Genomic DNA, 25,824 nt, shown 5'->3' on the forward strand with positions numbered 1-25,824 from the left:
TGATAGGATGCATGGGACAATTTCAATATTTTTGTATATGTTGAGGCTTGTTTTGTGACCTATTATGTGGTCAGTTTTGGAGAAGGTACCATGAGGTGCTGAGAAGTAGGTATATCCTTTTGTTTTAGGATAAAATGTTCTGTAGATATCTGTTAAGTCCATTTGTTTCATCACTTCTGTTAGTTTCACTGTGTCCCTGTTTAGTTTCTGTTTCCATGATCTGTCCATTGGTGAAAGTGGTGTGTTGAAGTCTCCCACTATTATTGTGTGAGGTGCAATGTGTGCTTTGAGCTTTACTAAAATGTCTTTAATGAATGTGGCTGCCCTTGCATTTGGAGCGTAGATATTCAGAATTGAGAGTTCCTCTTGGAGGATTTTACCTTTGATGAGTATGAAGTGCCCATCCTTGTCTTTTTTGATGACTTTGGGTTGGAAGTCAATCTTATCAGATATTAGGATGGCTACTCCAGCTTGTTTCTTCATACCATTTGCTTGGAAAATTGTTTTCCAGCCTTTCATTCTGAGGTAGTTTCTATCTTTTTCTCTGAGATGAGTTTCCTGTAAGCAGCAAAATGTTGGGTCTTGTTTGTGTAGCCAGTTTGTTAGTTTATGTCTTTTTATTGGGGAGTTGAGACCATTGATATTAAGAGATATTAAGTAAAAGTAATTGTTGCTTCCTGTTATTTTTGTTGTTAAAGTTGGCATTCTGTTCTTGTGGCTGTCTTCTTTTAGTTTTGTTGAGGAATTATCTTCTTGTTTTTTCTAGGGCGTGGTTCCCGTCCTTTTATTGTTTTTTTCTGTTATTAACCTTTGAAGGGCTGGATTCGTGGAGAGATAATGGGTGAATTTAGTTTTGTCGTGGAATACTTTGTTTTCTCCATCTATAGTAATTGAGGGTTTGGCTGGGTATAGTACCCTGGGCTGGAATTTGTGTTCTCTTAGTGTCTGTATAACATCTGTCCAGGCTCTTCTGGCTTTCATAGTCTCTGGTGAAAAATCTGGTGTAATTCTGATAGGCTTGCCTTTATATGTTACTTGACCTTTTTCCCTTACTGCTTTTAGTATTCTATCTTTATTTAGTGCATTTGATGTTCTGATTATTATGTGTCGGGAGGAATTTCTTTTCTGGTCCAGTCTATTTGGAGTTCTGTAGGCTTCTTGTATGTTCATGGGCATCTCTTTCTTTAGATTTGGGAAGTTTTCTTCAATAATTTTGTTGAAGATGTTTGCTGGTCCTTTGAGTTGAAAATCTTCATTCTCATCCACTCCTATTATCCGTAGGTTTGGTCTTCTCATTGTGTCCTGGATTTCCTGGATATTTTCAGTTAGGATCTTTTTGCATTTTCCATTTTCTTTGATTGTTGAGCCGATGTTCTCTATGGAATCTTCTGCACCTGAGATTCTCTCTTCCATCTCTTGTATTCTGTTGCTGATGCTGGCATCTATGGTTCCAGATTTCTTTCCTAGGTTTTCTATCTCCAGCGTTGCCTCACTTTGGGTTTTCTTTATTGTGTCTACTTCCCTTTTTAGGTCTAGTATGGTTTTGTTCATTTCCATCACCTGTTTGGATGTGTTTTCCTGTTTTTCTACAAGGACTTCTACCTGTTTGGTTGTGTTTTCCTGTTTTTCTTTAAGGACTTGTAAGTCTTTAGCATTGTTCTCCTGTATTTCTTTAAGTGAGTTATTAAATTCCTTCTTTATGTCCTCTACCATCATCATTAGATATGCTTTTAAATCCAGGTCTACCTTTTCAGGTGTGTTAGGGTGCCCTGGACTGGGTGAAGTGGGCATTCTGGGGTCTGATAACGGTGAGTGGTCCTTGTTTTTGTTAGTAGGATTCTTACGTTTACCTTTCACCATCTGGCAATCTCTGGAGTTAGTTGTTAGTTGTCTTTGTTTAGAGATTGGTCCTCTGGTGATTTTGTTACCCTCTAGCAGCAGACGTGGGAGACTAGCTCTCTCCTCTGATTTTCACTGGTCAGAGCAGTCTCTGCAGGCAAGCTCTCCTCTTTCAGGGAAGGTGCACAGTTATCTGGTGTTTGGACCTCCTCCTGGCTGAAGATGAAGGCCCAAAACAGGATCTTTCCCAGAAGCTGTGTTGCTTTGGCCAGGAAGGTGGCCGGTTGTCTGGAGCCGAAGATGGCACCGCCTCAGAAGCTCTGTGGCTTTTGCCTGTCTCAGAAAATGATGGCCTCTGTATTCCACACCCTCACCTGTGCTGCCTGCCCTCCGTGGAGTCCCGAAACCTAGGTGGCTACCGCAGAGACTGAGGCAGAAACCTTTCGAGACTGATTTTCTGAATGAGGTCACGTTCTGGTCTCTTGGTAACTGAGAGCTCTGCTTACCTGGTTCAGTGTGTCCATCCCTTGACCAAATGGGCATGCACACGTCTCAGATCTTCCGGCTGTCTCTAAAACTAGCATGTGGCCCAAGGTGACACTGAATATTTTTCTTTCCTCATATAAAGACATTTGTGACTTTGGTTTAAAATGAAGTTTACTGGTATGAGGAATGAGGCAGGAGATTTGTAAATTTGACCAAACCTGATCTGAAGAATAAGTGGCCACCAGATAAAAAAAATCTCTGAAGGACTGCACATCCTCTGAAGTAGACAGAATTATCAGCCAGAATAGACTACGAAGTAAGAACCTTTGGAAGTAAATCAGAAATGAAAAACTAAATGAGTTGATCAAAGTCAACCTGAGATATACCTCAGTGGCTCAATGTTTGCTTGGCATGGATGATATCTTGGGACTCTATCTCACATAGTGTGAAAAGAATTTGAAATTTTCAACCTTGATGGCTCAGCTCAGTGACTAATTACCACCATAGCTCAAGTCTAGTTACTGGTGTTTCTCTTTCCACCCTGGGTAAACTAAGGATGTGAGGAATTGCTATAGGTATAGTACTTGGAATATACAATCAAGAGTTTATTTCACATACAGAGAATATTTGGAATAACCTTTACATTTTCATTCTCAATACTTTCTTGTTTTCATTTGTTTGGTGTGTGTGTGTGTGTATGTGTGTTTGAATGTATATGTGTATTGTAGATTCTTTAGAGAGAAACCCAGTATTTAGAACTGTTGAGCAATACTAAGTATCCCATTCACTGTCTTGAAAAGAACTGACAGGCAAATAGACAGAAAGATAGATATTGTTCTAGGATGAAGTCCTAGTATTCTTTCAAATATCCAAGGTGCAGACCTCAAACCAGAGCCCAGAACAAACTGGGCTACTACTCCCGAATTAAGATCAATTCCACATGAAACTTCACACATTCTCTTCACACTGTGGTGGAGGGGAATACCATTGGAGGCACACAAACCTCAGGCAACTGCTACTGGACAATGCCATTTATTCAATTACTTCATTTTTCTGAAATCTTTGTGAAATGGTGTGATTTTTGTCTAAGACATTCTAAATTTTGTGTATATGCAGATTTATTGTACATATTGTGCATATAAATGCCAGGATCCACAGATGTCTGAAGAAATGGGACTAACACCTGAAGCCTGAGTTGCAGCTGCAGGCACCTGATGATAGTTCTGAAAACAAATTCTGCCCTCTTCTAAAGCAACATGTACTATTAAAACATGACTCATTGCCTTTTGGGGCTCGTGAACTTTTGTTTGTTGATTTGTTTGTTTTCCTGAAGAACATGAAAGGAATTTTCTGTGAGCAAACTTCCAGCAGGTTCACAGGTTCCAAGCAACAAGGCCTGTGAAGTTGACGGGCAGACAGAGAGATAGGGTGAGGGGAAGGAAGAAAAAAGAAGTGTGAGAGACATGGAGATTGTGTTTGTGACTTCTTTTTTTACCACGGGCCAACCTAGACATCCATATGTAAACCACCTTAGCTGATAAGTTTATTCACCTACCCAAGATTTTGAATCATGATGTCTGGCATCCATGTGTTCATTTTGACTCTCTCCAGAGGATATTTGCTACAGAATTCTTAAAGTTAGATATTTTATTCTACTCAGACAAGAGGAACGAAATCTAAAAAAGAACCCATGTACTATGTATTCACTTAATATTACAGTGAAGAACAAAAAGTGTACAAGTCCATGACAAAGGATCTAGCTAATCTGTCCTGGCAGAGTCCACTCATACCATCCAAGTTGTCTTTATCACTCCACAAGGCACCTAACCGCACAGTCTGTTCCCCATGTCAAGCTCAGCCTCCAAGGTCCCAATTACTGTTCATCCTTTTCTTTCCAAGCATCTGTACACTGCCTAAAGTCACAGTCTCTGAGCACCCCAGATGAGAGGTATGTCCCAAACCTGTCATTGATTCACATGTAGAAATTCTGTATCCATGTTCACCGCTAGCAAAAGCAAAGTCTGGCTCTCTTGCCATAGACACAACACTCGCCACATTTGTGGCATACACGTGTAGCAAAAGAGAGGCACTTGGGCTGCCTTATTGCCCTCAGTGTATCCATGAGATCCTGAAAAATTGGGCAAATCTTTCTACAGCGACATGACCCAACTCATTATAGCACTCCAGAGGGGCAGGGTATTGTTCCGCATTCATCTTGCTCCAGATGGCTGTGTGCTGTAAAAGGTTCTGCAGGATGGGCATGGAGAAGTCATTGTTGTAGAAGTTGATCTTGGTGAGCTGAGAGCATTGTATGAGGGAAGGTAGGAGTGCATTGAGCTGGTAGTCCTTCATCCTACATCCCTGCAAATTCAGAGTCTCAAGAGTTTTTAACCACTTTCTCTAAGAAACCTCTCAGAGGCCTCACATCCAAAACCTGTAAGACCACACCTTTCATCTCCAGATGTTTTAGCTGAAAGAGACTCTGACAGCAAGAGAACGAATCCAAGTCTGACTGTGAAATTTGGTAGTGAGTGATGGAGAGGGACTCCAAGGGTATCATCAGGCACCTAGAGATAAATGAGACCAGATGGTTAGTTCAGGCAAAAGGTAATGGAGAACATGGAGTGTGGTTTACACAGTCGTCAAGTGACCAAGTGACTAAGTTCAGTGTGACCAAATGACCATAGATATTATCTGAGATGCTTCCTTTTGAGATCAGCTTAGTCAAGTCAAACCCACACCTAATCAGCTGGCTTCAGTCTCAAGCAGAAAACCTATTTAGCACCTAAGAAACAAAGAGGAATTTCCATACCAAGAGAGTCCTGACAGGATCTAGGGATATTACATGTGGGCTCATTCAAAGCTGCATTTAATCCCAGCATCTGAACAGTCACTCTTCCTATCCATTACAGTTCCACACAATCCCTCATGTCTCTTTTATTCCACAGTACTGGGGCTCAAAAACCTTTACTCATGGGAAAACAGGGGAAGATAGTAGGCTGTTCCCACAGATCTTAGCACAGAGCTCACCTCCTTGCTTTGATGGTCGCCCCCATCTCCTAACTACATCCTCACCTCCCTGTTGGCTGTGATTCTAAGAAGAATTACAGTCCCTTCTGACCTGATCTGAGCTACTCCTGACCTCCCTTCAGTCTTCTGCTTCAGGAGTACTCATTTGAGACTTTGAATCACTACACATAATGTCCATATTCTAAAGAGTCCCTAAAATTGTTTCACGTGACTGACTGGCAGGCATGCTACAGGAATAATCCTTAAAATGGACAAGAAGAAATGCTCTGCTAGGTAACCCAGCTCTCCATCCTTGCTTACCTGAAGACCTGACTCATGTGGTCTGTGAGAAAGTGAACACCACGCATGGAGAGATCCTGGAGACAATTGAATTTGGAGAAGATAGAAATGAACTCCTTGACACACTTGTCTTCTCTGTCTCCTGTCCTATTGGCAATCTTGAAGCTGTTCTCATAGAAGGGTGCCAGGAGAAGTTTGCAAAGATTTCTCATCTGCCAGAAGCAGGGAGCCAAACGGGCCAGATTGAACACATTCCACTCAGTGTTCAGTTCGAATTTCTCGATGTGCTCTGGATGAAAAACATTCAAAATCTCTAAGACAAAGTTCACGTGCATAGCCTAGATCTTTACGTTTATACAGCACAAATGTAGGGAGTCCTTTCTCTGCTGGGCCCACTTCAAGAAGTATGCTTGTGTTTCATCATGGTGGGGACTGAGGCACAGGTCAGCTACCACCTTCAGCTGCCTCCTCTGTGCATATCTGCGACGGAATTTCACTACTGTAGGCTTCTCATCCAAGGGCTCTGAAGAACAGCTACCATCCTCTGCACCAGCCCATATGTCCCAGAAGGCATGGTGCACATTCCTCAGGTCCAGAACCTGAAATTTTCCCTTGCTGGGAGTGAAACATGTCAAATGTCAGCATACATGACAACCCTCAGTCAGCTTTGACTACCTGACTCTAAACACAAGTACACACACATTGGTAAGGTATAATTTCTATTAAACAGAGTGCAATGTGCACACAAGCATGCTACAGAATCTTTCCTTGAGCTGTGTGTGTAGACCTGACCACTTTCATTCCACTAAGGTACTCTTTATTTCTCCTTAGTCCCATTAATAGTGGTTATGGGAAAACCAGGGATAGGCTCATTCTAGAGGCTACTTATAGAAGCTGTAATCCACTGACAACTGTCCTTAGTCCAAGAAGACGATAACTTCAAGGTTCCTGCACCACTGCCTGATGATCCCATCAGAAGCCATTCTCCCTGACCCCACAATCTCTGCTGTGTACCCAAATGCTCCCTTATACACGACTTGATTATTACTCACCTGATGTGAGATTCTCTTGTCAGTCGCATATCTATTCCATCTAGCACAGCCTGTAAGGTCTCCAGGTTAGGTGACTTCATCAAAGACCCCACAGGGAGACAGGGAAAAGTCCAGGTTGCCACCATTGCCTTAATGAGCTTCTTAAGTCTGCCAGCAAAGGCCTCCTTGAACAGTGCTGGGAAGAGCAGAAAAGGTACCTCATCCAGAGAGGACAAGGCCAAAGCCTCATCTCTCAGCAGAGCCTGTAATGCCAGCTTCTGGAGTGTGGATGGAGTCTGAACATTCATCCTCTTCGGTCTCCAGTCAGAAGGCTCCTTGGGAAGGATTCAGAAAAAAATATACTTTCAAGACAAAGTTTGTAAAACTTCCTCACCATTACATCAACCACTAATCTTCAGAGTTACTACTCTGACAGTGACAGAGAAATCAGTTTACCTCTTCAACCTAAACTGGTGGTGGAAAGACAGACTCCCACAACCGGGGTCTTTCTAAAAACCAAATGAGCACATAATTTTCAAATCAAAATAATACTTTTTGTGTGACCCTTTCTCAAAAACAATCTTAAAAAAAAATTCCAAAATCAAACAAAACCAACCGACTGACCAACCAAACAAACAAACAAACATAAATCCTTGTGATGCAGATCAATATTAATTCACAGGAAGCAGAATGACTTCAGTGCATTTCTACAATTTTTAGGGTTTCCTGTGTATGGGAAGAAGATCATGTACACAGAACAAAGCTATGTGGAAAACATGAAATGCAAAGCCTAAGGCAATACATATGCATAACTCACAAGTATCATTCGAACAATTGGGCACTGAAGATCAAACATACATGGTCTACAGGTCTACAGTGTGAGCCAGGGTGTCTCTCTCTCTTTCTTTCACACATACACACACACACACATACACACACACACACACACACAAAACACACAAATTCAGAGAAGGGGAAACATGGAAACATGAGAGAACAGGTTACTCAGAATGATCTGATTTCCATCTTCCCCGGAGTCACAGGGCCAGTTCTAAGAGAGTTTGAACGAGATACAGAATCCTTGTCTCAAAAAAAAATATGAATCATACTAATGAACTCTGCAAGCTATCATGAAAATATATCGGTGATGAGGCTAAAAATTCATGTGGAATGAAACTCAAGGTCTTCAACCTGTTCCTCTAAAGGAGTCTAAACTTCTCTATATCAAACTGCATTACCCAAGGAAAACCCAGTTCATACCAGTTGAGCACTGCAGATAGGTCTCAAAGTCCCAGCTCCACCAGATAGTTATCCAGGTTGCTGGTCTCTGAATGTGTTCTCTGGATCGACTGGTGCCTTTATATACCTCTGTGCTAAACCCCTCCCTATTGTAGCCACACCCTCTAATCCACAACTGAAATTGGATGTCCTAGTTTAATCTCCACCACTTAAATTCCAGATTAAAGGTGTGTGTGTGTGGGGGGGGGCAAAACGGGGGAACATGTAAGGAGATACAGAGACAAATTGTGGAGTAGAGACTAAATAAATGACAATCTAGACACTGGCTCACCTGGTGATCCATCCCATTTACAGTCACCAAACCCAGACATTGATGTGTATATACTTTTTCAGCATGCATTAAGAATGTCACACCTCAGAGTTGGAATGGAGGCTTTGTATACATACCCAATGGTGGGCAAAAGCTTTCTTCACGTCCAGGCTTTGTGCTCAATGGGAGACAATAGATCCCTGATCATGTTATATTGCAATAAGTTTTTTTTCTAGAGATTTTCTGTGATTGACCTGTGTCCCTCTGAGCAGCTTTTCCACGCTGTCCTTGGGGAATTTCATGCACAGTAGAATCTGTTGTTTGGGTGGTATTGTTGCACAAAGGTTCAAGGAGCCCTGTCCTGGTGAGGTTGACCTTCTGTCCCATGCTCATCAGAGTAGAAGGATGGAAAGCCTCAAAGGTTTTCTAGATCTGGTTTGTTTCTTGTTTGTTTGTGGGGGTTTGGGGGGTATTTTTTATATCTGTCTTTGTTTGAGGGTGTCCTCTGGACCTGGCTGCAGCTGAGATCCTGTTACTAAGCATTGTTCTTTGTTTGGCCATAAAACTTCTAGCCCCCTTGCTCATCTGGTACCCAGAGCTTTTATTCTGGTAGCTTGGTGCTCTCTACCACCTATTCAGATGTAGCAGCTGCTTCAACAACTGTGCCTATAGTATTTAGCCATTCACTTCTTCCTAGCACACACAATTCCTTTCTTTTTTCACCTCTGAGCCACACCAGTATGACCTGGGAAGGAACATTGTGAGGGTCAGACCAACACCTGTTTGCTGCCCAAAGCTATGAGCAAACATTTTCTTCCTTGACTGACAATTGAATTTAACAGGCAAAAGCCAGAGACTACAGACTCAAAATCCAAAGGAACTGATGATCTTGGCCTCTCCCATTGATTTTCTCCAGAAATGTGGCTGTCACAGAACAATAGTCACATCTAGCCTTGATCCTCAACCTTTGCATATCTTGAAAATCTCTACCAGATGTGCCTAGAGAGTAACCTCAGGGGTCATTCCAGAATCACTTCTTCCGGGGGGACAGCATCAATGACACTGGTTCCTATGAAAGTACAGAATATAGATCAGTTTCCTTCCAGTCCAGTGTACACCATGAAAAGGCTTGCTAGCTACAAGTTTGGGAAGAACTTCTCTTGAGGCACTTTCCTCAAGATTGTGTCTGATTCAAGGAGCCACTTTGCCTTCTCCATGTTGGGGGCTCTCTCATGATCAAGAGTTCTATAGCTCACAATTTTCAAGCTTCTAAAACTGAACTATCTCACTTATCAAGTCTGGATACTGAGATCCTTTCCTGTAATGAACCCCCATGCTATTCGTTATGGCTGCCTAGGTGAAATAGTCCCCATCTATAACCCTGTCTACATGCAAATTAAAGAAGATACTATCTCTGCCTCTTTGTGAAGTATGAGCCTTCAGCCTGTCTAGTTCCTATCTCGGTGGCATTATCTGTAGACAATGTGCTAAGCTGGCACTCCTTCATGTTAATCAGATATGGGATAAAGAGATGGTTTAGGAGTTAGAAGCATGGGGGGAAAAAGACACAGGAGCTGACAAACAGAAGCTGGGATATGAACCTAAGGTATCTGTTAGAGAAGCCAGTGCTCTAAATACTTAGTCATATCTCCCTCCCCTTTTCTTTGCTTCTCCCTTACTGAAAATATTTTTTTCATACAATGTGTTATGATTATGGTTTCAACTCCCCCAAGTCCTCTGAGGTCATTCCCACATTATTTTCCATCTCAATCCACACCCTTTATATCTCTCCTGAGAAAAGAAACAGGCACTTAAAGAATCCAGAAACATGTGTGGCAGAACACAAGTGTACTGCCAGGACAGGGAAGGAAGAGGCAGGACCACCTCCAGCCTGGCCTAGCAAGTGAGTTACAGAACAGTTTAACATACAATGAGACCCTGCTTGAAAAACAAACAGAGAAATGAACAAATAAACAAAAAGAGCAACAGAAAATCAAAAGAAAAGAAAAACACACAACTTGGAACAGGACAAAATAAATAAACCTACAGGAAAAAGAGAGCCAATCCCACCCCATCAAAAAAATAAAATAGAATCACCAACAACAACAGCAATAACAAATCCCAAAGAAATAGAGAATACATTCAAAGACACAGAAATCCCAGAAAAACAGAAAAATGGTAGCTGTAATAGACAATCAAAGAATTTATAATCTAAAAGCAGAACAATATAAATAAACAAAAGTGTATAACACAACTTTCTAACACTCAGATCTGCTAAATTGTCTTTGACTTTGTTTTGTTTTCCTACCTACAACTGGTTAATTAGTCTTCTTTTAAGCGTAGGATTTGCTAATATCCAGTTATCAGTGAGTACATATCTTTTGAGTTCTTTTGTGATTGTGTTACCTCACTCAGGATGATGCCTCCAGGTCCAACTATTTGCCTAGGAATTCTGGGCCCCTAAGGGAGGAGCTAGAGAAAGTATCCAAGGAGCTAAAGAGATCTGCAACCCTGTAGGTGCAACATTATGAACTAACCAGTACCCCAGAGCTCTTGACTCTAGCTGCATATGTATCAAAAGCTGGCCTAGTCGGCCATCACTGGAAAGAGAGGCCCATTGCACAGGCAAACTTTATATGCCCCAGTACAGGGGAACGCCAGGGCAAAAAAATGGGAATGGGTGGGTAGCGGATTAGGGGAGAGGGGGTGGGGGACTTTTGGGATAGCATTGGAAATGTAATTGAGGAAAATACGTTTAAAAAAAAGAGTAGAATTTGCATCGAACAGAAAATTTCCATTGGTATTGTGGGTCCTCTTTGGCTTTCTGTCTGGGAGTGGTAACGCTGGGTCTAGAAGGTAGATTGAATCTCAATTATTTGAGAAACTGCCAGATTGATCTTACAAGTGGTTGTGCAAGTTTGCACTCTCTCCAACAATAGAGATGTGTTCCCTTTGTTCCATAACCTCCCCACATGAGCTGTCAAATGAGGTTGAGAGCTCTGATTCAATCACTGAAAAGGTTGCATGTTACAAATATGATTAAAAGGGTGGAGTTTAATCATTTACTCCAATTCCAGCTTGGGATTGGTGGGTGTGGCTACAAAAGGGTGTGGTGAGCAGAGAGGTATATAAAGGCTTCACTGGAGCCAGAGAACACATTCAGAGAACTGCAGCCTGAATAACCGTCTTGTTTGACCAGCACTCAGAGACCTGTCTACAGTGTTCAGAACTAGTAGGTAATGATATTCCCCTGGGTTTGATGTAGAGACATTTAGAATCCAAGTTAGGACAAAACATGTTAATTTTTTCTTCTTAGAGGAATACATTGAACACCTGGGATTTAATTCCAAATGAAGTTTTAGCTTCATCACAAACGTATATGTTAACCTGGTGATTTCATTATTATGGTTGATTTTCTATTTTGTTTAAGCTGTCCTACAAATGGCCATGTGGCATTGGGTAGGGTGAAAAGCAATAACGTTTTGACTCATAAGACTCCTCAGTACTAAGATTACTAGTGAGTTCCCTCACATTTTCATTCACTCAATGTTTGTGCTTGTTTTTGTGAGTCACTGGCTTACCTGGAGACCTGGGGACCATGTATCTTTGAACACCTTTAACTCACAATAGCTGGAGTTACACTTGGAGTGTCTTAATGTCTCACTCAATGTCTTACCTTAGGCTTTGCCTTATATCACTTTCACACAGCTTTGATTTTTTTTGTTATGGTCTATATTTGGGACCCAGGATACCCTGAAAATTATAGGAACCCATTGTCATCATCATGCTTAGTGGGTCAGTATTGATCCAAGACACAAGGTTTTGTGTGTATGTGTGTGTTTACTGCTTCCATGATTGTTGATTGTTGCATTTTTCTTTTGTTGGTTGTTTTGTTTTTTTTTATTATTTAATTACATTTGAATTGTTGTTCATTTTCCCAGTCTTCCCTTTGCCAGCCCCTGACCATCATTTATCCACTCTGACTGTAAGACAATACTCCCTTACACACACACAACCAGCTCCCAACAAGCCTCCACAGTACCAAGGATCTCCATTCCCATGGATACCAGATAATTCAATCATCAGCTACATATTGATCCAGAGCCATGGATGAACCCATGTACAAACTTTGGGTGGTTGTTTCATCCGTCAGAGCTCTGAGGGGTCAAGTTAGTGGATATTGATGTTATTCCTATGGGGTTTTAATCTCTTTCACCTCTTCTGTTCTTCCCTAAGCCTTCCATTGGGTACCCCTTGCTCAGTCCAATGGTTGCCTATAAGTGTCTGCAATTGTCTTACATGCTGACACAGCCTCTCAGAGAACAGCCATACCAGGCTCCTATCTGTAAGCACATCTTGGCGCCAACTATAGTGTCGGGGATTAGTGTCTGCTGATGGGATGGATCCCAGGGTAGGCAGTCTCTGGATGGTCTTTCCTTCAATATCTGATTCATTTTTTTGTACAAGTTTTTCTTTAGATGGGAACAATTCTAGGTTAAAAATTTTGAGATGGGTGACTGGGCCCTTCCCTCACATGGGGACCATGCCTATCCATTGAGGCTGGTCTCTTAAGGTTCTATCTTGCTTGTGATGCACATGTTGTCTTAGGCCATCCACATTAAGTCCTGTGAGTCGTGTCAATTCAATATTACTTTCAATTTTTTTAAAAGAGTGTGTCACAAACAAAATTTTTGATCCAAAAATTATATACCCATTTGGGTGAGAGAGAGTCTGCCATGATGCCACTGTGGGGGACTGTCTTTCTATGACCTCTTAGAATGAAGAGGTAAATTGATGTCTCTACCATTGCATGAGCAGTAACTCAGAAGCTTAGTGGTTGATGTGATAGTGAGTAAGTTTTATAAACATTCTCTTAAACATATATTCATTTCTGACTCCTTCCCCAGGATTCTTCTGATTGGAGACCTTAAGAAGATGAGTGTTCATACCCCACCCACACTCCAGAAGCTGGCAATTCAGACTCTGGTGAGAGAGGAGGCTCTAGGCATGTCTGAACTGGAGGAGATGGCCCATGGACTCTTCCCAGCACTTTTCAAGGAGGCCTTTGATGGCAGACATATCAAGCTCATAAAGGCATTGGTGATAGCCTGGCCTTTCCACTGTCTCCCTGTGGGGGCATTGATGAGGACTACTGACCTGGAAACATTGCAGGCTGTGCTAGATGGAGTAGACATTCGTCGAACCATAGGGTTTCACCCCAGGTAAGCAATTTCCAAGTCCTGTAGAAGGGAGTAGAAGGAGTACACATTAGACATTGTCAGAGAGATTAGCTTTGTCATAAATGGATCAGATGATTCTGATGGCATCATCAGGCAAGGATACAGGGTTCTTGACAGCTACTGTTTACTTGTACTGAGCACAGTTGGACATGGATTAGCCTTGAATATGGACTAGAGTAAATGTGGCCTCACAGTGGAATGAGTCTATCCCTGACATTCCCACAAGTACTAATAATATAAGTAAGGAGAAGTAAAGTGTACCTTATTGAAAGAAAAGTATTCATGTGTACAGAAGCACAGGAAAGCTTCAGTAGCAAGCCTGAGTCCAACTTGGATATCAGGTCCTGAAAAAAAATGTACACTTTAGCAGGGAAGAGAGATGAGTTTAGATATATGTAATAAAAGCTAATTCAGGGTCTGCCATCATTCTTATGTTTCACCTGCAGGAGGAAAAAACTACAGTTTCTCGACCTGAGGAATGTGCACCATAGCTTCTGGAACATATGGACTGATTCAGAGGACAGTGACTATTCAGCAGAGATCTTGGATGAAAAGAAAGCCCTGCAGGTCCGTCCCAGATATGGACTGAGGCAGCGTCTGAAGGTCACAGTTGACCTGTGCATCAGGTCCTGCCTTGATGAAGCACAAACATGGTTCTTGAAGTGGGCCCAGGAGAGAAAGGGCTCCCTATATTTCTGCTGTACAAAGATGAAAATCTGGACTCTGCCAGAAAGAGCTCTCAGACAGATCTTCCATGTTTTTGATCCAGAGCATATCATGGAGTTAGAACTAAATACTGAATGGACTCTGATAGAGTTGACACATTTTGCCCCCTATTTCGGGCAGATGAGAAATCTTCGCAAAGTCTTCCTGGCACCCCTCCACAAAATCGACTTCCATTTACCCAATAGAACAAGAGTCACTGAAGTCAAGTGTATCAACAAGTTTGCTTCTCAGTTCTCCAAATTCAACTGTCTGCAGCATCTTTTCATGTTCTGCGTCCATTTTCTCAGATCCCAGATGAATCAGGTCCTAGGGTAAGCCATGATGGAGAGCTGGTTCAGCTATCAGAGCAAATCTATCTCACTTTTCTTAAGGGTTATCAGGACATGATGCCAACCAGTCACTAGGAAGAAATATTTAGAGACTCCAAAGACTGGAAGTTATGTCCTGTTTCCATGAATACTCAGTTATACAAGGGAAATTTTACAAGGTAAATCAGTGTCTCAAATGAGCACTCATGAAGTAGGAAAGTAAGGTTCAGTTGTAATTCTTCCTAGAATCATGGATGCACAATCAAACGGAAACTGAAGAGGAATGGAAGTGTGTAGTGAGGAGTTGGGGGACTCACAAGTACAGGGTTAACAGGAGCTATATGCTCAGATCTGTTAGAACAGCCTTCTATCATCACCCAGTTCCCATGGGTTAAAAGTTTTGAGCCCGAATACTGCTGAATACATGGGACAGGAGGTAGAGCTTGGGCTATAAATGAGCGCAAGAATGACTGCAGAGGGAATGATAGAATACAGATTCAGTAAACCCACAGCAAATATTGAGATCCTGTCAGAATTCTATTGGGATGGTATTTCTTCTGTTGCTTTCTGCGATTAGGGGATGAACTGGTTTTCAGGTTTAGAGTGAGGCCAGGAGATAAATTATGAGGTTGACATGACTGAGCAGTTTCCAACAGGAAGCATCATAGATGATGTCCTTAATCACTTAGTCAAACTGATCTTGGGGCACCTGATTCCTGCTCCCACTCTGTATATCCCTGCCAAACCTCTCCAAGCCCATTTGTCAGAACTAACCATCTGTCTCCTTTATCTCTAGGTGCTTGATGACACCCTTGAAGACCCTCTCCATTACTTACTCCCTGATTTCACAGAGAGATTTGGATTCCTTTGCCTGCTGTCAGAGCCTCTTTCAGCTAAAACATCTGGAATTGAGAGGTGTGGTCTTACTGGATTTGGATCTTATGCCTCTGAGAGGTCTCCTCATGAAAGTGGCAGGCACTCTTGAGACTCTGGATTTGCAGGGGTGTAGGATGAAAGACTCCCAGCTCAATGTTCTCCTACCTGTATTCAAACAATGCTCTCAGATCTCCAATATCAACTTCTACAACAATGAATTCTCCATGCCCTTCCTGAAGGACCTTTTGCAGCACACAGCCAACTGGAGCAAGATGAATGTGGAACAATATCCTGCCCCTCTGGAGTGCTATGATGAATTTGCTCAAGTCACTGTAGAAGGATTTGCCCAACTTTGTCAGGATCTCATGGATACACTGAGGGCAATAAGGCAGCCCAAGAACAGCTCCTTTGCTACAGATATCTGCCACACATGTGGGGAGCGCTGGGTCTTTGACCAGGTGGCTAAACTTTGTAGTTGCTGGCATTAAAATGGGAAAGTTCTGGATTTGAATAAACAATGGGCATGGGACACATGTCTTACCTGGGGAACTCAGAACCTGTGGCTTCTTTCTGACATGCTCAGATGGTTGGAAACAAAAGGATGTTCAATGACTGATATTTTTGCAACTGCTCTTGACATGGGGAGCAGTTGGACGGACTGTGGGAACAGGGGCCTAGTGGAGTCAGAAACACAGCTTGGCATTGTCACATGGCTTCTCCCCAGACAGACTAACTAGATGCTTAGTTGTACACTTATAAACCTGGATGTTCTCTCTGTGTGGTCTTTGACTGTTACCAACCTCACTACCAGGTTCAGGGTCAGGAAGGTTCAATAGGTGGATAAATGGAAAGACACTGGTATTTTATGAGTGAAGCAAAAGTCTTGGTGAAATTAACATGTTACATTAAAATGTAAGTTTTCTTGACACTTCTTTCCCTTGTCCTTTGCCTGGGCTACATGCACAACACCACCTGTGTGGCTGAACAGTTACATGCACAAAACATTTAAACTAATGGGAGCAACAGAGACACACCTACTAGAAAGAAAGATTAAAAGGATCACAGACAATTAAAATTTTGTACATTCAGACCACAAGGCACCTTGGACCTATCAGAAATGCCTAAAGGGAAGAAGACAACATAGGACAAAGTAACCAAGATTTCCAGTCTGGCCTTGTAATCTTGACCTTTTTGTCATGATTTAATGAGATGACTACTGGAACCTCTTTTTCCATCAGTTATGCCACGTACCCCTAAAACCTTATTCTGATGGACTCCAAAACTTTATGAAGTTCCCTTCTTATTTAAAAGTATGCAATAAAATGCAGGTCCTTCTTCTACATAAACCATTTACTGTACAAAAAAATTGTATTTTCCATCTTCAGTTGTAATAAAAAGAACAGAGAAAAAAATCTCGCTCAGCCTAGTCATTATACCCCCTTTCTGTAAACTATCAATAAAATAATTTGTTACTCTGTATTTATTGAACACTTAGAACATGGTTTCTTTGTTTAAACATCATTGTTATTGTCTAAATTAAGTAAAGCATCTAAATTAAAAGATTCTGCAATAATCACCCTCTGGAAAGAAGTAAAAAAGTACATATTGAAGCCAGGTATGTCACAATTCACAATCTTGGGAAGGTGGATAAAGTTATCAGATATGGTGGGAAATATATGAACTTCTAGGCTGGCCCTAAGCACAGAGGAAGAAAAAAATATAAAGAACATACCTCTCAGGCTCAGACTTTCTGTCTTCCCTCACACCCTTTCTCCCTGTCTGAATGTCCAATTCCCTGACCTTGTTCCTTAAGACCAGTGAACTCACCTGATATTTTCCCACAGTTAACATGCTTTCATATTCTTAAAACAAACAACATGTAGATTGAGAGAGACTCTTCACCAGTGAAGAGCACATGCTGCTTTTGCAGAGAACCAAAGTTCTGTTTCAGAGCTAATATTCAGATGGCTGTCAAATGGAACTCAGGCTTCAGGTGCTAGGACCCTCCTTTCTGTCCTCTGTGGATCCCACCTTTCACATGCAAAAATCCACATAATACACATGTAGCTATTCAACCAGCTGAAGAACTCTTTAAATAAAAAAAGGACTCAATTTCACAAAGAAATAAAAAATGGCCCAATTAATTAAAATGGTGATGTTGATCAGTAGCACTTGTGTCTCTGTGAAGAAAGCATGTGGAGTTTTAGGCATATCCTTTGAGCTCCATTGGTGAGCAATAGTGTAAGATGCTCTGAGCTCCAGAGTTTGAACTCTTGCACTATGGGTGAGTGAGAAGAAATTAGTAGTTTGTCACTCTGCAATATTTATTTCTGTATGCATTTTATGTATATTCCTGTTCTATTTGAATGTATCCTTGCATGATAGAAAAAGGCATCAGAACCTTGTATAGATGTTTGTCAGCTACCAGGTGGTTGTCTAGAACTGAACTCCAGTTGTCTGAAAGAGCAACAAGGACTCATAATTTTTTATCCTTACAGGCCCATGTTTGAGAATGGTAAACACACTCATGGATAGAGAATCAAAAGGAATCAGGAGTTTATTTTGCACAAAAGCTTACGACTTTGGCATTATCTTTAATTCATTACAATTCATCCATTTTGTGTACATGTGTGTGTTGCTGGTATGCTTGATTGTTTCCTTTATTTTTTAGATAATCACTATGTAGATCTGCCAATGCAATAGCAATATCCTGAGTCATTCCAAGAATGGTCAGGATGTGCTTCATTTCATAGAATGTTTACCTAGCCATTCACAGGAACTGGGAACCACATTAAACAAGGTGTGATAATATGTAACAGTTATCTCAGCACCATTTAGGTTGAGAATTCCCAGCAGAAATTCAATAGCATTCTATCTACTTATCTAATACCTAATATAAAAATTCAAAAACTTCCTCTTGACAGGGAGCTAGAGTCCCTGAGCTCTTTCCTTTTGATGTCTCTTGACTTCATCTTATCCCTGATCAGGAATGGAAAAAAAAAACGTTCAAAATAAGTAAATAAAAATCAAAATAATTAAAAAAAACTGAACAATTTCTATAGTATAGTCTTTACGCATATGTTGATCAGAGAAGAGAAAGAAACAATATGCAGAAGGAGGGAAATAACTAAATATAACCTTACCTATTTATGTCTTAGGGAAATGTCTGACTGAAACAACATTCTTTGTGTAATTGACATATACTAATTATCAGTTACAAGTACATACTAACTAAAGGCACCAAGCTTCAATCCAATGTTCAGAACTTTGTCTTATATCAAAATAATTGCATATTTCATGACTATTTAGTGTAATTATAAGTGGCTCATGAGAATATATGTTGCTAACATGTTTCAGGAAAAACTTGTTTCTATTCAGTTTGTGGTGAGCAAAGTTTAAATGCTAACATGTCTAGCTCCCTGTTTATCGTTTCTTTTTGTTTTCATTAATTCATTTATGTATTCACTTTACCACCTGATCACTTCCTGCCTGTCTTTTCCTCCCAGTCCTACCCTCTGACGTTTTCATCTCATTTCCTTCTGCCATTCTCTTCAGCAAAGGAGAGGCACTCACTCCCCACCCCTACCAGGTTCCACACCACTTTGACACAGCAAGTTGCATCAGGACTAAATGCATCCTCTCCCACTGAAGCCACACAAGTCAGCCCATCAAGGGGAAAAGGTTCCAAAGGCAGAGAACAAAGTTCAAAAGGAGACAACACCCAGTCTGATTTTTAGGAGAGCCACATTTAAGACCAAACTTCACATCTGTTCCATATGATTAGGAGGCCTAGGTCTAGACCATTCATGCTCTTTGATTGGTAGTTCAGTCTGTGTGAACCCCAAATGGGTCCACATGACTTAGTTCTGTAGGTCTCCTTCTGGAATGCTTGACTCTGTTATAAAGCTCTGATGACCCTTAGCTACTGGGGACCCTCGAGTGAAGAACTCGTAGAAGGTGATGATTTGAAAATCAAGAGAAATTTATTGTTCCAGTATGCTTGGATCGTCATGCACCTCAAGAAGAGGCCCCAACCACATATTTCCCATTTGGCCAGTTTTTATACAGCAACTAGGCACAATATGATTGGTGGAACAGTATGAATTTTAAACTGATTGGTCTTTAGGGAATGAGGTGGCAAGGACTTCTCTTGTCTGTAGGTGGCAAATGGACACTGTGCCCATGGGTATTCCTGAGAAATGTAATCCAGGAAGGGAGGAGTGCCTACATACTTCATGACTTCCTCTGTCTTCCAGGAATGGCTGAGTCCTTATGCTCTGCTGTTTGGTCGAATTTGGTAAAAGCCCTGGGCTGATCTCTTCACCATCTGGCTCCCTCTATCCTTCCTCTGACTTTTCCACAAGACTCTGAGAATTCTGCCTAATTTTTGGCTGTGGGTATCCATCTGTTGCCATCAGGTGCTGGATGAAGCCACTCACAAGACAGTTATGCAAGGCTTCTGTCCTTAAGTATAACCAAGTATCATTAAGACTGTCAGAGTTTGGCTCTCTTCCATGGGGTAGATCTCAAGTTTGGTTAATAGTTGGTTGTTTATTCCTTCAATCTCTGCTCTATCTTTATACCTGCATATCTTGTAGGCATGGAAATTTTTGGATAGGAATTGGTGGATTGGTGTCCCCATCCCTCCATTGGAAATCCTGCCTAGCTAGAGGAGTTGGCAACTTCATCTCTTTATACCCATCTGCTGGGGTCTCAGCCAAGGTCCTTCTCATATACTCCCAGCAGCCTGCTCCATCCCAGGTCTCTTGCTTTTCCCTGAAATGCCCCCACATGGATTGCTTTTCTATCTCCCAAATCTCTAAATCCCTTGACCCTTCCCACCATACTTGATACCCCAAAATGTTCCTGTCCCTGTACCCTCTCCTATACAGTTCTCCCTAAGAAATCACCACTGATATCGATTTTTTTTCCTCTTTTGAGTGAGATTCAATCACCTTACCTTGTGCCCTATTGTTACTTAGCTTGTTTGGGGATTTGGATTGTAGCATGGTCATCTTATACTCTATAAGTAATAATGCATTAACAGTGACTACATAACATGCAATTCCTTCTTGGTCTGAGTTACCTCACTCAGAATGATCTTTTCCAATTTCATCCATCTGCCTGAAAATAACATAATATTCCTTATTTTTAATAGATGACCAGTATTCCATGGCATAAATGTACAAAATATTCCTTATCCATTCTATGGTAGAGTACAGGTGGGTTGTTTACACTTTCTGCCTATTATGAATAAAGGTGCTATGAATGTAGTTGAGGAAGTATCCTTGTAATATAGGGAAGCATGTTTTAAGTATTTGCCCAGGAGTGATATAGCTGGGTTTTGAGGTAGAATTATTTGTGAGAAATACCAAGATTGATTTACAAATGTAGTATAAAAGTTGACACACTCACCAGAATTTGAAGACTGTCTCCCTTACTCTACATCCTCACCAGCATGTACTGCTTCTTGAGTTTTTAGTCTTAACCATGCTGATGGTTATAGGATGGACTCTCAAAGTACTTTCAATCTGCATTTGACTAGGAAAGTAGAATATGTTGTGAATTGCTTCTTGACCATTAGAGATTCCTCTGTTGAAAATTCTCTGTTGACCTCTGTACCCTATTTTTAAATGGGGTATTTGGTTTATAGATTTCTGGTTCCTTGAGATATTTATTTTGTTTGGATATCAGCCCTCTGACAAATGAATAGACAGTAAAGATGGTTTTTTTTTCATTCTATAGGCTTCTGTTTTGACGTACTAATTCTGTCCTTTGTCTTCCAGAGGATATTCCATTTAATGGGGTCCCTTTTAGTAACTGTTGAACTGAGTGCCTGAGCCATGGGTGTTCATTTCAAGAAGTCATCACATTTTCCTATCTGTTAAAGAGCCCTGAAATTACTAATGACAGACAGGAGCCTAGCACAACTGTCCTTGGAGAGGAATCACACAGCCATAAATAGAATCACATGCAGAGACCCCAGCCAAACAGAGTTCAAGGAATTTTATAGGGGAAGGGGGAGGATTGAAGGAGCCAGAGAGATCAAAGACAGCACAAGAAAAACGTACAGAATCAAGCTACCTAGCCACACTTGGGATCATTGAGATTGAACTACCAACCAGAGAACTTTCATGAGACAGAACTAGGCCCCTTACACATATTTAACAGTTCTGAAGCTTGGCCTTCATATGGCACTGAAACGACAGGACAAGGGGCTATTTCTGACTGTTGCCTAATTTTTGATCACTTTCCCTTATTTGAGCACCCTTGTCTAGCCTTAATTGAAAAAGATGCACATTGATAAGCTAACATTTATCCATCGGAGGTCTCCCCTTTTCTGAGGAGAATGGGAGGAAAGGTGTGGAAGAGAATAGGGAGTGATTGAGAGGAGTGGAAGTGACTGACGATATGCTATGAACTGTAAACTAATCACATGATACTGCTGCTAGGCTTCTGTCCTTAAGCATAACCAAGTATCATTAAGAGTGTCAGAGTTGCAACAGACAAGTAGACCAATAGAATAAAATTGAAGACCCAGAAATGAACAAACACACCTATGGTCACTTGATTTTCGACAAGGGAGCTAAAACTATCCAGTGGAAAAAAGACAGCATTTTCAACAAATGATCCAGGCACAAATGGTGGTTATCATGTAGAAGAATGTGAATTGATCCATTCCTATCTCCTTGTAGTAAGGTCAAATCTAAGTGGATCAAGGAGCTCCACATAATACCAGAGACACTGAAACTTATAGAGGAGAAAGTGGGGAAAAGCCTCAAAGATATGGGAACAGGGGAAAAATTCCTGAATAGAACAGCAATGGCTTGTGCTGTAAAATTGAGAATTGGCAAATGGGACCTCATGAAACTGCAAAGCTTCTGTAAGGCAAAAGACACTGTCAGTAAGATAAAAAGGCCACCAACAGATTGGGAAAGGATTTTTGCCTAATCTAAATCAGATAGGGGAATAATATCTAATATATATAAAGAACTGAAGAAGGTGGACTCCAGAAAATCAGATAACCCCATTAAAAATGGGGCTCAGAGCTAAACAAAGAATTCTCACCTGCGGAATATCAAACAGCCGAGAAACACCTGAAAAAATGTTCAGCATCCTTAATCATCAGGAAAATGCAAATCAAAACAACCCTGATATTCCATCTCACACTAGTCAGAATGGTTACGATCAAAAACTCAGGTGACAGCAGATGCGGTCGAGGATGTGGAGAAAGAGAAACACTCCTCCATTGTTGGTGGGATTGCAAGCTTGTACAACCACTCTGGAAATCAGACTGGTGGTTCCTCAGAAAATTGGACATGGTACTACCAGAGGACCAGGCAATACCTCTCCTGGGCATATATCCAGAAGATGTTCCAACTAGTAAGAAAGAAACATACTCCACTATGTTCATAGCAGCCTTATTTATAATAGCCAGAACCTGGAAAGAACCCAGATGCCCCTCAACAGAGGAATGAATACAAAAAATGTGGTACATTTACACAATGAAGTACTACTCAGCTATTAAAAAGAATGAGTTTATGAAATTCCTAGGCAAATGGTTGGACCTGGAGGGCATCATCCTGAGTAAGGTAACCCAATCACAAAAGAACTCTAACTACATGTACTCACTGATAAGTGGATATTAGCCCAGAAACTTAAAATTCCCAAGATATAAGTTAAAATTTGGAAAACACATGAAACTCAAGAAGAACGAAAACCAAAGTGTGGACACTTTGCCCCTTCTTAGAATTGGGAACAAAACACCCATGGAAGGAGTTACAGAGACAAAGTTTGGAGCTGAGACAAAAGGATAGACCACCTATAGACTGCCATATCCAGGGATCCATCCCATAATCAGCCTCCAAACGCTGATACCATTGCATACACTAGCAAGATTTTGCTGATAGGACCCTGATATAGCTGTCTCTTGTGAGACTATGCGGGGGCCTAGTAAACACATAAGAGGATGCTCACAGTCAGCTATTGGATGGATCACAGGGCCCACAATGGAGGAGATAGAGAAAGTACCCAAGGAGCTAAAGGGATCTGCAACCCTATAAGTGGAACAAAATTATGGACTAACAAGTACCTGGAGCTCTTGACTCTAGCTGCATATGTATTAAAAGATGGCCTAGTCATCCATCACTGTTAACAGAGGCCCATTGGACATGCAAACTTTATATGCCCCAGTACAGGGGAATGCTAGGGCCAAAAAGTGGGAATGGGTGAATAGCGGAGTAGGGGGAAGGGTATGGGGGACTTTCGGAATAGCATTGGAAATGTAAATGAGGAAAATACTTAACAAAAATATACAAAATAAATAAATAAATGAAAAAAATATTCATAAAGCAAAAAAAAAAAAAAAAAGTGTATCAGACTTTGGCTGTCTTCCATGAGGTAGGGTTCAAGTTTGTCCACTCAATGGTTGGATACTCCTTTGATCTCTGCTCCATCTTTTAAATTGTACATCTTGCAGGGAGGGAGAATTGCGGATGGAATCTTTTGTGGGAAGGTTGGTGTCCTCCTACCTCCATTGGAAATCCTGATGGGCTAAAGGACGTGGCCACTTCAGTCTTTTTCTCAAGTTAGTAGGGTCCCAGCCAATATCACTCTCTTATCTTCCCAGCAGCCTATTCCAAACCAGGTCTCTGGCTTCTCCCTCAGATGCCCCCATATGGATGTCCTTTGGAGATAGCTCTTCCCACCACACCTGATCCCCAAAACTGCTCCTGTCCCCATACCCTCTCCCATACAGTTCCCACTAATCAACCACTATTGACATCGATTTTATTTCCCCTTTTGAGTGAGATTCAATCATCTTACCTTGGGCCCTACTGTTACTTAGCTTCTTTGGGTGCTTGGGTTATAGTATAGTTATCCTGTATTTTATAGGTAATATTCACTTATCACTGAGTACACACTATGCAAATTCTTTTGGGTCAGGGTTACCTCACTCGCAATGATGTTTTCCAGTTTTGTTTATTTGACTGAAAATTATAAAATATTCCTACTTTTAATAGTTGATTAGTATTTCATAGCATAAATGTACAAGATTTCCCTTATCCATTCTATGGTTGAGAGAAAGGTGGGCTGCTTCCAGTTTCTAGCTAATATGAATAAATATTCTATGAATGTAGTTGAACAAATATCCAGGTGCTATGGGGAAACATCTTTTGAGTATATTCCCAGGAGTAATAACTTTGTCTTGAAGTAGAATTATTTGTGAGAAATACTAAGATTGATTGCCAAATTTGTTGTACAAGTTTGTGAACTTTCCACAAAGGGAGGACTGTCTCCCTAGTTCTACATCCTCACCAGCATGTGCTGTCACTTGAGTTTTTGATCTTAGCCATGATTATGTGTACAGGATGGAGTCTCAGAGTCCTTTCCATTTGCATTTGACTAGGAGTAGTAAATATTTCTTTAAGTGCTTCTTGACCATTGGAGATTCCTCTGTTGAAAATTCCCTGTTGACATTTGCACACCTTTTATAAATGGGGTATTTTGTTTGTTAATGTCTAATTTCTTGAGGTATTTATAATGTTTGGATATCAGTCAAATGTACAGTTGGTGACATTCATTTTCCATTCTTTACACTGCCATTTTGTCCTATTGATACTGTCCTTTGCCTTACAGAGGATATTCAGTTTCATGAAGCCCATTTATTGTTGATATTAACGCATGAGCTATGGTTGTTCTGTGCAGGAATTACTCAACTTTTACTATAACTTTGAGAGCCCTGACACCATTAATGATATTCTTCAACCAATAGCAAGTAGGAGTGGAAGATATAAAACTATTTACACTACTACTGTTTTGTTTTCCTCTAATCTGATTGTGACTGTGCCCCTTTTCTTTTCTCTTGAAGTAAAAAATATTTCATATGCAATAGCCACCATGAGCTATAGCCTAAAAAGGAAGCTTCTGTTACTCGAACCTAGGCATCACTGAGCAAGAGTGAGGGAGAGTGACTGGCATTTCTTTCTTTTCCTTTCTTTCCTTTTCTTTTCTTTTTTTGATATTATATTTATTAGATATTTTTATTTACATTTCAAATGTTACCCCCTTTCCTAGTTTCCCCTCCAAAAATCCCCTATGTCCTACCCCTCCCCATGTTCCCCAGCCCACCCACTCCCATTACTTGTCCTGGCATTCCCCTATATTGGGGCAGAGAGTCTTCCCAGGACCAAGGGTCTCTCCTCCCGCTGATGACCGACTAGGCCACCCTCTGCTACAAATATAGCTAGAGCCTCAAGTTCCATGATGTGTTTTCTTTAATTGGTGGTATAGCTCCAAGGAGCTCTGAGTATACTGGTTAGTTCATATTGATGTTCCTTCTATGAGACTTCAGTCCTCTTCAGCTCCCTGGGTATTTCTCTGGCTCATTCATTGGGGACCTTGTGCTTAGTCCAATGGAGAACTATGAGCATTCACTTCTGTATTTGCCAGGCACTGGC

The 25,824-nt window shown here is 41.1% G+C and overlaps 1 protein-coding gene and 1 pseudogene across 1 annotated transcript; one reads left to right on the forward strand and one right to left on the reverse strand.

The window, feature by feature from the left end:
• Gm7663 (predicted gene 7663) lies at positions 4,278-7,001 on the reverse strand (annotated as a pseudogene).
• Positions 13,150-15,852, forward strand: Gm46934 (predicted gene, 46934). The gene is made up of 3 exons (XM_017321259.1): positions 13,150-13,436; positions 13,901-14,491; positions 15,285-15,852. The coding sequence occupies exons 1-3, from the start codon at positions 13,150-13,152 to the stop codon at positions 15,850-15,852; spliced, it is 1,446 nt and encodes a 481-aa protein (XP_017176748.1).
• The last annotated feature ends 9,972 nt before the right edge of the window (positions 15,853-25,824 follow it).

Source organism: Mus musculus, chromosome 5, assembly GCF_000001635.26.
Source record: "Mus musculus strain C57BL/6J chromosome 5, GRCm38.p6 C57BL/6J".
Classification (NCBI taxonomy): domain Eukaryota; kingdom Metazoa; phylum Chordata; class Mammalia; order Rodentia; family Muridae; genus Mus; species Mus musculus.

Excerpts from the sequence above, each read along its gene's own strand:
- Gm46934 (XM_017321259.1), top strand. The coding sequence starts at position 13,150 with ATGAGTGTTCATACCCCACCCACACTCCAGAAGCTGGCAATTCAGACT. Across the intron at positions 13,437-13,900 it reads ACCATAGGGTTTCACCCCAG|GAGGAAAAAACTACAGTTTC; the intron begins GTAAGCAATTTC and ends TTTCACCTGCAG. Across the intron at positions 14,492-15,284 it reads CAGATGAATCAGGTCCTAGG|GTGCTTGATGACACCCTTGA; the intron begins GTAAGCCATGAT and ends CTTTATCTCTAG.